The sequence below is a fragment of the Actinia tenebrosa genome, unplaced genomic scaffold (genome assembly GCF_029948245.1).
Source record: "Actinia tenebrosa isolate PJP-AT-01 unplaced genomic scaffold, QUT_ActTen_1.0 PGA_scaffold0__85_contigs__length_37466705, whole genome shotgun sequence".
NCBI lineage: Eukaryota > Metazoa > Cnidaria > Anthozoa > Actiniaria > Actiniidae > Actinia > Actinia tenebrosa.
This window is the reverse complement of record NW_028292569.1, coordinates 12,446,975-12,458,412: the sequence shown is the minus strand read 5'-3', so window position 1 is coordinate 12,458,412 and position 11,438 is coordinate 12,446,975. Positions and strand designations below refer to the sequence as shown.

The 11,438-nt window shown below is 35.5% G+C and overlaps 1 protein-coding gene across 1 annotated transcript; it reads right to left on the bottom strand.

Annotated features, from left to right (window-relative positions):
• Positions 1–460: 460 nt before the first annotated feature.
• LOC116292365 (transmembrane 9 superfamily member 2) lies at positions 461–10,031 on the bottom strand. Its single transcript, XM_031699666.2, has 20 exons — positions 9,755–10,031; positions 8,039–8,106; positions 7,801–7,858; positions 7,500–7,538; positions 6,738–6,865; positions 6,211–6,343; positions 5,976–6,103; positions 5,587–5,692; positions 5,208–5,287; positions 4,911–5,019; positions 4,515–4,647; positions 4,312–4,431; positions 4,012–4,069; positions 3,726–3,827; positions 3,588–3,645; positions 3,431–3,484; positions 3,203–3,300; positions 2,827–2,938; positions 2,584–2,755; positions 461–2,261 (listed from the first exon to the last, which is right to left on the bottom strand). The coding sequence occupies exons 1-20, from the start codon at positions 9,884–9,886 to the stop codon at positions 2,194–2,196; spliced, it is 1,956 nt and encodes a 651-aa protein (XP_031555526.1). The 5' UTR covers positions 9,887–10,031; the 3' UTR covers positions 461–2,193.
• Positions 10,032–11,438: the final 1,407 nt, after the last annotated feature.

Sequence of the window (11,438 nt, the reverse complement as noted above, 5' to 3'; positions counted from 1 at the left end):
CCAATAGAAATTATTACTTTATCAATTTCATTCAAGTATTGGATTTTGTTTTATAGTTATGACGCAATCCCTCTAACCTGTTGCTATTTTCATCATTTGAATACTGAAGTTGTTTGTGGAAAACAAACTTACCAATTTTGTTATTAATAATCATTTATTTCACTCGTTAAATGGAATCCCTTATCATACCCAGTTTCTTGGATGTGCTATGATTATAGTTTCTTTGCAAATATTCATTCTTAATTTAACTCTCATCCATCCTTTTACATGGAATTACTCCAGGAATGGAGAGCAAAAACAAAATATCATGCAAAGTTGAAAAAAAGAAATCTCAATAGATGTTCCCTTGGACTAGTTGTGCAATTATAACGAACAGAAGTACCCAGGGTACAAAGAAATGCATCCCCTATGCAAAAAGTTGCTTTAAATAAATACAAATGTATTAAAGACAAAGACAAAGTTGTTTTCCAAACAAAATTACTAGCATATACGTAACTATGCTACAAGAAGACAAATCAATCTCTAAACTAGCCTCCTACAGACATTCTTGGGGTTATCACACACCTTCTTTCCCCAGGAACATTGCACTGTGCTGAGGTCCTTCAAATATCTAAACTTCCTCCAAGCCTCCTTAGCAAATTTTAAATATAGACTCAAGAGGATGCAACATTTCAATTTAGAAGAGAGGGAGATATGATAATCTAATGCATAGACTTGCTACAAGTCTCGCTCGCTAATTTTTTCCATTGCAAGCTCGGATTCAAATAGTGAATTTCCAGTTACGACAGCTTTTCAAGGGGAATGGCATGAAGGAAGCGAGAAGGTGAAGCCGCCCTAACCAGAAGTGCACTATTTGAATGTCAGCTTGCAAGAAAAAAATTTAGTGAGCAAGACTTGGAGCAAGTCTAGATGCACTGCAGCTGCCCATTTTTGTTTGGACATTTTAAGTTTTACTGACAAATAATTATTGACCTTACTTTAATAAACATACACTTTGCTACTTCATTTACATGCCATTTGTTCTATACTAACCTAGATTGTGTAGTAAAGTCATTTCAATTAACCTGTAAACTGGATGGTAGTAGTTGACAATTTATTTGTTCTCAACTGCCTGTAGAAGGGTTAAGTGCAATCTTTTTACCTTGTGAAATCTTAAAATACAGATGCATAACCTTTGTTATTAGCTTACAAAAAGGAATGAACCAAGGATGCATGTAATCTGCATATATAGTCAGGACAGTAATCAGCCAATAAACTACCACCAAATAAACCATTCAGGTAGGTTCCCATGATGGCAGCCTATTGCTAGATTTCTCTGTCATGACTATTGCCTCAATCGGCACATAGCAATAAAAACAGTAATTTTATATTTTTGATTCTTTTTCAGACGTTTATAGTCCATCACCAATAGCCAACTCCATATAATCCCTAAAACACTTATTAACCTTACAGAAATTTGTGAATGCTCTACTTTTTTGTTTCCACGATTAGAAGACAACTACAGGATTTTTTGTTTCAGGGGTTAAAAGGAATACCCCTCATAAGGACAACCTCCATAGTGTCAGCCATTACCCTGGGTTCCACTGCTCACCATCATTGCATTTCAACATCCTATAAGGGGAATATAATTGCACCCATCTGTATTTGTAGGTTTTGTCCCAAACGCATCTTATTGGCTTCTATAGCATTCCCGCTCACTGATCATGCTAATTTAAGCCTCACAAAACATGTCATTAATGATTATTCTCTCTGGAACCCAGGATAATAGGCATAGCATAGCTGCAATTATTATTTGAACTCTACGTTATCCATTAGAGGTTATTAGTTTATTGATTCTAGCACTACATAGCCTGCATTAGCCCTTAACACTGTTTTTCATTTCAAACCCTGTGTCCTTCCCTTGGAGTAATATTTCTTGTTTACTGGTGACCTAGAGATGAGACTCAATCTTATTCTCAAGGGAATGACACAGTCTTCAATGCTAAGAATTACAGTGATGAGGTCTACTTACATTAGGTTAGCACAGATCATATATCGTATGCTTGAACATCATTCAACAGTTTACCACCCCACCCTAACTTGTTTTACACTTGTACATTCACCAACTTGTATGGCATACATATCTGCGGAGGGCTTCAGAATTTTTTATTTTTATTACTTGCTGTTTTGAATATAAAACTATGCCAAGGTCTTTCAGTCCACTTTGACAATGCTGTAGATCTTACGAATAAAGAAGAAACAAGAAAAGAATCCCACGGTTCCTACAAGAAAAAAAGAGAATTTCCAGCTTTTAATCCAACCATCAACCCTGGTTTTAGAACTTTGTTTATCAGTTTTTCTGGTAGTCATCTTCAGAGTGGGTAACAGTTGGAATTATTATTACTATAATTAGGCATGTGCATAAAATAATGTGGGGGGGAGGGGAGGGAAGCAGGTTTAATAAATTAATTATTTATCCCAATTACTTTTCTACAGCAATATGAGGGTTTTTCAAGAGTCTAAAAAATGGGACACAGATATCAAAAGCTTTCATGGAGTCAAAGGATTAGCACAATCTCTCTTAAGAGAGAATATAGTACAGACCTGTGAACAGGAAGAATATCCAGACCATGATGAGGGTGTATCCAAAGTACAGGAAAGTGTTTGCTGTACCGCTTATAGTCAGTTTGGAATAGAAGAAATGAATAGAGTACAGGAAGAAATATACTGCAGTACATCCACCAGTAAGGAATGAACGCCACCACCAGTGATAGTCCTGGGCAAACAATCACAAAATGGTTAGATGGAGCGAAGAGTGGAGCCTTCTGAAACTAAATTAGAACTCACCTCGGCACACAGATGGAAGTAGCAGAGCAGAACAGCTGTCTCAGATACAGTCAAGACAAGGATAAGGCACACAAGAAACAAGAAACCAAACATGTAATAAATCTGGTGTGACCTGCAAATCAAGATTAGATGTGCCTTTATGAGGATGTATACCATTAAGATACAGTATTGTTACTCTGTTGTAATATTTCCCACCTAACAATCTATCTAACTGGTGTGGATTCATGGGTGTGGCAAGTTATGGGTGTGGCAGGGTCTCATCTCCACTGCATGTTCATCTGTGGTTGGCATTTTTAACGATTAGACTCAGCCTGAATGATCCATGAGTCAATACCCATGATGCTGAAGACAGAATGGGCTGTTTAGTCGTACTCACCAGATACTGTTTAATATGAAGAACAACTGAATAAATATACAACCAAACGGCAGGACACCTCCCATGATAATGCCTGGCAATGCACGGGTGTAGATACTCTGAAAGAAATAAACAAAACATGTTCTATTACCTGTCTTTGCCATCCTGAAACATTTACTCCTTCATTCTTTGCATTCCGTTCCAAAGAAATAGACCACATGTCAGCAAAAGTTTTACTAATCTGCTTACCTGGTCTGGGATCTGTCGTGGTATCTGATTGGTGCGCACTGGCTGTTCAATGGGCTGGGTTAAAGAATATATACAATACAGTTTCATCAAATTCAGCTTTGGCTACATTTTGATTTCTTTTTGAGATAAAAAATAATTAAAAGAAAAGTCTGGTTACCAATTTCTTGAATCCAAGATAAGCACCAAGGAATGTAAGAGGAACAGAAATGCCGAACCTGATGGGGAAAATGAATAAATAAAAATGTTAGATATAATGAATACATGGTAAGAAAAGTAATAATACACAAGAGCTTACCATAAAGCTAAAAGAGCCAGTAGGGTGGTGAAAGGGACTGCCGCAGATGAACCTTCAACCCACAGAACTAAGTTGAGCAGGAAAAATATGCTGAAGACAACACTAAAAACAGATAATAACATGCTTAATACTGAGTACTGTACATAATAATATTATAATCTAGTTGTGGTGCTTACCCAGAAACAAGGTACTGAGTACATAATAATATTATAATCTAGTTGTGGTGCTTACCCAGAAACAAGGTACTGAGTACATAATAATATTATAATCTAGTTGTGGTGCTTACCCAGGAACAAGGAACGAAGACAGGATGACATTGGATTTCCAGCGCTCTCCACCAAACACTGATCAACAAAATAATAATATAATCAACTACAAGAATATGGCATTAATAGTAATTTTGGGATTCAGCTTGTCAAGTTTCACAGAGTGTAAAATAACCTAGAGAAAACCCTCAAATCAAGGGAGAGACCCAACAACATCTACTCACATGTGAAGCTTAGACCCCAGAGGTGAGAAGTGGTGAGTATATCACCCTTGATTGGCCAATATATTATATATATTACTGATTATCAATAGTACGTACTCTTATAGATCCTGGCAGACACGTATCCTCCTGGTGATCCAAGACACACAAACAGAACTAAAGCACAGGTCATCAAGGCTCCACGATTAGCAGGAGATAGGAAACCCAGACAGGCAAAAACTATGACACAACAAATGAAATATATCCATTAACAATGACATAGTTAATATAGTTAATCAGGCATCAGACTGATGACTGCCTACCTAATGTAATGAACGTCATGATGAAGATCTGTGAACCAGACCCAAGAAGAACAGACAGCAACATTCCTTTTCTCGGTGCACGAAACACATCTCCATGAACCAGTTTCCACCCAAATTCTTCCTGTGCGTCCTCCTAGGAAACACAAACAAACAACGTTAGACAACAGGTGCTACCACTGGTGGTCTGCACTAATTTTCTATCTTATGTTCATAACATTAGAATCCTGTGCACAATAATTAAAACACAATACACATCAAGAGAGCTGGAGCAATGAAATTTGGAGGCATGCAGCCATGTGGCAGAGGCATACTTCTGGCATCACAACCCACTTTGGTTATAAAGACAGTTATTATTGGGTGTTTGATGAAGGGTGTTTGTACAGCAGATAGACTCACCCCTGTGTCCACCTGGTTGTACCGTGCTATATCTTTGTGTAACGTCCTCAGCATAATCATAGCAACCATACCAGACAGGAACAACACTATTACAAGTGAATTCATGATACTGAAAAAAAACAAAACAGTCCTCACTAAAGAAAAACAAACAAGTTTGTTTAAAGAGTCAACATCCTTTTACGAGGCCCTCCATATTACATTAAATAAGAAAAGGAATCAATTACTTGATACGTGTAATCTACATTAATTTAGTTTCAAAGGTGACAAAAAAGACGACAATGATGAAGATTTATTCACCTGAACCACTGGATCTTAGTATGCGGCATAGACTGAAGGATATAGTCCCAGCGTGATGCCCATTTCAGTGTGTTGTCTTCCTATAATAACATATGAAAAAAACAAACATGTCGTTCTCAATGAATTCCATAATATAATCTTTGCACACTAATATGAATTGAAAACTATACAGTATTAGTGACTGAAGCATAGTGGTTATGCCATCTGCAAGAGCAGCAGCCAGATTTGCAACGAATGGCAAGACAACTACATTGAAATAAATAGTACCACACTTACAAAGAAAAGAATGACTGAATTCTATAAATAGATATTTTATATTCTAACCTCTGGCCTTAATTTTTAAGTCTGTCTTCGTCAGGCACAATATTGATGTACTCACCTTGTATTGGACTGAGTAGCTATATGTGATGCTCAACTTATCCACTTTAGGAGGAATTCCAAGGACTTTTTCGGATCCACAGTCTCCTGGTTTGTCATGCTTTATACTGGATAAAAAGTAAGGTATCAAAATGGCAACCCCATGACATATTCATGCTGTTCATGACATCACCATGACAACATCATGACATCACCATGACAACATGACATCACCATGACAACATAATGATACCTCCATGACACTATTATGACATCACTATGCCATGTCATGACATTGCTATGACAACATCTTGATTTTTTCATTCATGCAGCTACCATAACATCAACAACATCATAACTTTAATTATAGGCATTATATATTCAAAGTACATTTTGATTCTTAAACATTACCTTCTTGGTGTGAGCTTGGCAGACAACAACCTTGCGCCATTCCACTCTTCCCCATGGCCACTATGGTAAGTAATTTCAATGTCCACATGATTGAAGACATAGTGTGTATCTTTATCCCGAAAATTGGTCTGTATACATAAGATATAGGTAATAAGTTAATGCTTTTATGAGATTGTCATCAAGATGTGAAAAACTAAAAGACAGTGGGATAACACCTCCATTATCCTCTACTCACACTAGTGACACAGGCATCTCTTGCCTGTCCATCAGCTGTCACATAACATCCAATAGGAAAACCAGTAGAACAATACTTCCTGTCTTCGTCAGTCACTTCATAGCACCAAGTAACTGGCATGTTGTCGATAATCCTGCGGTCCAATCAAAATTAACATTTTCTTGTGAATCTAATGATAATAATAATTTATAATCAAAATAATTATGACTAGTGGATGCCAATATCTGATGGCATCACTCCCTTGAGTATAACTCCTTTCTTACCAGTAACAATTGAGAAGATACATTCATATAAATGTTATCTTAAGTGTGACAATTCCTGACAATGGATATGGACATGGTATGAAACATCAAGAGAATAAAAGCAATAGCTGTTCCAAGTTTGAGGAAATAACTGGATCAAGTCAGCATTGAAGTGCTGCTATCTTGGAATTATCTATGTTTCACAATGCACTTCAATGCCAACACCACCCAGTTTTTCCTTTGACTAATCAAAAATAAAGAAACTTTGAAGAGAATAGTATGTACCAATGGTTCTGATAGTTCAGTGATATTCCGGTTTTCAAAAATTCCAGCTTTGTTTTGTCTTCAGTTTTAGAATAGTCATATGTCTTAGTACACAGGGTCTGGCATTTTGTATCCACTTTAAATGATAGCTGAAAATAAAAAAAAGCTTTATTTGAATATTATGAAATTCATGAATGATCAAAGAGGAAAACAAAACCAGAAAAGTTTCTAAATTGGATACAGATTTCTTCTCATGTGCATAATAAATTATTATTATTAATTCTAACTTGGATTTGCCTTCAACAAATCAAAAAACTTTAGTATAACATAAAATAATATGGAATTAAGGAGGCTGTAAAGTGTTTTGTGCCTTCACATACACTACAATCATGAATTAAAAATATTAATATGGCTATAATATGACAACAAGTAAACCAGGAAAGGCAAAGACCATAAACCAAAGATCACAATGTAAGACATTACTATGACAACATCAAAACCCTTCTTATGCCATCAAAAGTGTTCATTTAAAGGTTCATAACTCAGGAACCAAATGGTGAAGTTTTTTTAAATCAGAATATTTAAACTTTGTATCATAATCTATTTGATGAAAAAAAAAAAATTCTGTAAGAGGGAATTCATAAAAATCAATGGAGCTTGTTCGGAATAGTTCCCTCCTTAAGATATAATATTTGAACCCTCTTTGTTTGTATTTAACTCCCATTAAGATGTCCAGCTCACAGCTCATTTATCACATATTTTTTAAGGTTCTTCATATCTTACATTGTATGATGATAGTGTGATTCTGTCTCCAAACACCACCTGAAGAGTAGAAAAAGATTTAAGCATTACTAGTGTTCCATTAACAGCTGTTATAAGACAAGAGTAGACTCATATCACCAGTAGAAAAACAACCAGGGATTCATTCAGAACAAAGATATATGGAGCTATAAATCCTTCGATCATAACACTGTTGGTGGAATCCCACAATAAATTTGCATATTTCCTAAACAACTAGAATCATTCAGGTGTTTGAAATTCTAGAAGGATCCTAAACAAAGTCAAAGCTGTTTTTTTTTTTTACCTGGCCCAGGTTTTCAGAAGGTGAGCTTGCTTTACCATCTTTTTGACAGAAATCAAAACTGGGAAAAGACAAGATTGAAATGAATATGAGCATGAATAGGGAGCCATGACTACATGTATACTAGCAGAGATACACTATTCAATGACTGCTGAACATTACTTGAATCTCTTCTGGCCAATATTAATATATAATAATCTATAATAATAATCTATGATAATCTTTAATAGATAGAACTTACCTTGAGTATTCGTAAGGAATGACTGAGTCCACTGAATCAAGGCGGTTGACAAACAAGTCAATCTTGGACTGTTGAAAATAATTTAATTAACAATATTATACAAAAGCCAGTGATTTAGTAGTTGCATTTTCCCTTTCATTGGTACATGAGCACCACAAGGCAGATAGCTATATAATATTGGTGTAATAATGCCATGTTAAGCAGTTCTGACATTGTTTCTCATTGGTTAAGAAACATCAATATCCCCAGCATTATATCAATATTTGGAACACTTGATTTTTTAAGCCCCGTTTACACTAGCGATTTTTGCTGCGATTTTTTCGGCGATTTTGTCCATAATAAATAATGGTAAAGAATTTACTGGTAAAGTTTTTTCAGGATACCAAGATTTTCCTAGACGAATGTCTCTTTTGCGAGATGAGAAAAAAGATTTCATATTTTCGAAAATTGCCACAAAAATTGCTGCAAAAATCGCTGCAGAAATCGCCAGTGTAAACAGGACTTTAAGGACATTCTCCTATACACAAGTAGTCGCTATGAAAACAACTGTATTTATTCACAAATTACACTGTGGTAACTGGGATCTAATGGACAGTCATTATTTTAAGCCCTGATTTGTTATTCATTAATCTTTGCATATGGCTCTCAGCTTGGTAACTGGAGTAACAAACAAACTGAGCAAGTTTCATAACCGACATGACACCTATTTAGAGAAGTATTCTAGATCTTCTAGAAAGTGAACAAAAGAACTTTAATAACCTTCTTGAATTTCGTACATGAATCTAGAGCTTTTCAAGATGGCCAAAGAAGAATTACTTACGCTCTAAATTGTGACAGTGTGGAATAGAATAGACCGTGAGTTTTTCAAAGCCCTACACAGTTGGCTTTATTTATCATTGTTTTCAATGCTACGTGCTGATTGAAACAACAGTTAGATAGACAGATAGACAGATCAGTAAAAATACAAAAATTTAAGAATGCAATAAAATTGAATATAACAAATAAGAAAAATATTCAAATGACTGCTTTACATGAGTGCCGTGTGACATGTTATGACATGTAAATCAGGCAGTAAAACTACTGTCAATCAAATATAAATTGTTCCCATCTATCTTCTCACAGTTCACATGTCCCTTTATGTACTCTAACAATCTATTTGATATTCACTGTTGCGATCAACTTATAACAATGTAATGTAAAAGCAATCGGAGAACTCTATATATCTACATATATCTACATATATCTACATGAACTTTCTCCTGAATCAGTACTTAAATTTTCTTCAAAACTATGAAGGTTTACTAATGATTATTTTACATCATGTAACCAATCGAAGTAGACAAACAGGTCTTAAACATCGTTAATTTTAATCAAGCGAACGTATTGATTATTTAATATATCAATTTAATAAGCTTAAGCAACTTGAAAGAAGCTACAAGTGCTGGATATGTGCCTATGTAATGACTGACATCAGAATCAAACACTGAATTAATAACTTTAAATAGCTGATTCATTTAGTTTAAAGATAAATTGAATCGAGAAAAGCCATTGAAGCAAAGAAAGCACTAAACTAAAGTAAGATAAGCTGAAAAATATTCAGGAATTTCAACAGACGAAGAACTGAAGCTATTTTAAGATGGGTGGTTGATTCAACGGTATATTTTACTCGAAAATATAATCATTCCTGTGTTTTTTTATTCTTTAATATTTGTATACCTTGCATCCTTGATCTTCTTTTCCTTTCTCACAATACGACACGGGTGCTAAACCAGGCAGATAGAAAGACCAACAAGATGGCGTCCACACTAACACCGCTATAAAAAACACTATTCTTACGCTAAACAACATAATTTACACGTCAAAACTCGACTACAAAGGTTGAATATTATATTCGACGAGATCTTGGAACTTTAAGAGTGTGTATAATCACAACATAAGTCAAAAACGAAGGACTATCTCATTGAAATTTGTTGAGAGGAAACGTTGACTTTGATGATGCGCAGCTTTCTGCGCATCATGCGACACGTAACAACAAAATGGCGGATCTTTTGCTCTAGGGGAGGGGAAGGTAGGGACAATTCAATTCATGAGTTATTTTTTTTAATAAATTCTAAGTTTTTGAAAACAAAAGAAACTAGTGATGAGCTTTGTAGCCTGCTGTGCAGACGTTCTTTGTGTTTTGCTAATTCATTCATTTTTCAGGTCTCACTCCAATGACTCGACACGGCTGATTCATCTAGAGTAGGCGTCGACACTTATGCTCATTATTTTGACTGAAAATTTCCATTAAGCCCCGTTTACACTAGCGAATTTTGCGGCGATTTTTGCTGCGATCTTTTTGCGATTTGTAAAGTTTTTTTTAGGATACCAAGATTTTCCTAGACGAATGTCTCTTTTGAAGGATGAGACAAAAGATTTCATATTTCCGAAAATTGCCACGAAAATAGCCGCAAAAATCGCCAGTGTAAACGGTGCTTTAGTGTGCCGAAAAACAACTTTTAGATTTTAAGAAAGATGAAAGCTTACTAATTACTTTTTGAATCTATTATATGTATAACTGGTATTAATATGACAAATAAAGTCATTCTGGATGGTATGTGTTTGAGTTGGTAATTTACTACCAATACTTGAGGAACGATGTCATTTATCATATCATCATAGACAACACCATCCATCCTTCAACGATCGATTCTCTAACAACTTAGTCCCCGTCCAAACGTATCCGGAAATTTTTGTATCCGCATTTTTTTTTTTTTACGGATACGTGTTGCGTCCAAACGTGTCCGCAAATTTTTTTTGTCCGTATCCGCAAATTTTACGAAAACGGATACGTGTGGACGGTGAAAACGATTCGAATACGCTGCGTGTGGACGCAAACATTTTCGTATCCGCAAAAAATAATTTGCGGATACAAAAATTTCCGGATACGTGTGGACGGGGCCTTAGTATTCTACTTAGCATTTCTCTAACCATTTAGTATCTCCGAGTGTTTTAAGCAAGTTTTCAAAAGTTTATCTGATGGTTTGAAATAGAGTGCACGCACTAAAACCGTGAACATTAAATAGTACTAATTAGTACTATTTCATACAGAATCCTTTGTTTTCTATTGTTTAATTATCACTATTTAGTGCTAAAAATTAGTATTTGTTTCACGGATTTAGTGTGAGCACTCTAAAAGAAAATGAGATACATCCCCTTTCTATAGGTGGCATGGTTAAGTAGGAAGTAAACTTCAAAAAACGACTGAACCGTCAAAACATGAAAAAAGTGGACTTCTATTTTCTTACGGGTCCCGCCACACCGGATCGATCACAAATCAACTAAGCTAGCCCTAGCTTTAAATTCCCAAGACTCTTAGCTGACGTCCGAGAATAAATAAGGCTATTAAAGCCAAGCACAT

Bases quoted from the DNA above. Each gene is read 5' to 3' on its own strand.
- LOC116292365 (XM_031699666.2), bottom strand. From the start codon at position 9,886: ATGTTGTTTAGCGTAAGAATAGTGTTTTTTATAGCGGTGTTAGTGTGG. The intron at 4,648-4,910 runs GTGAGTCTATCT...TGTGTTTCCTAG, and splicing joins ACAACCAGGTGGACACAGGG to GAGGACGCACAGGAAGAATT. The intron at 4,432-4,514 runs GTAGGCAGTCAT...GTTGTGTCATAG, and splicing joins CATGACGTTCATTACATTAG to TTTTTGCCTGTCTGGGTTTC.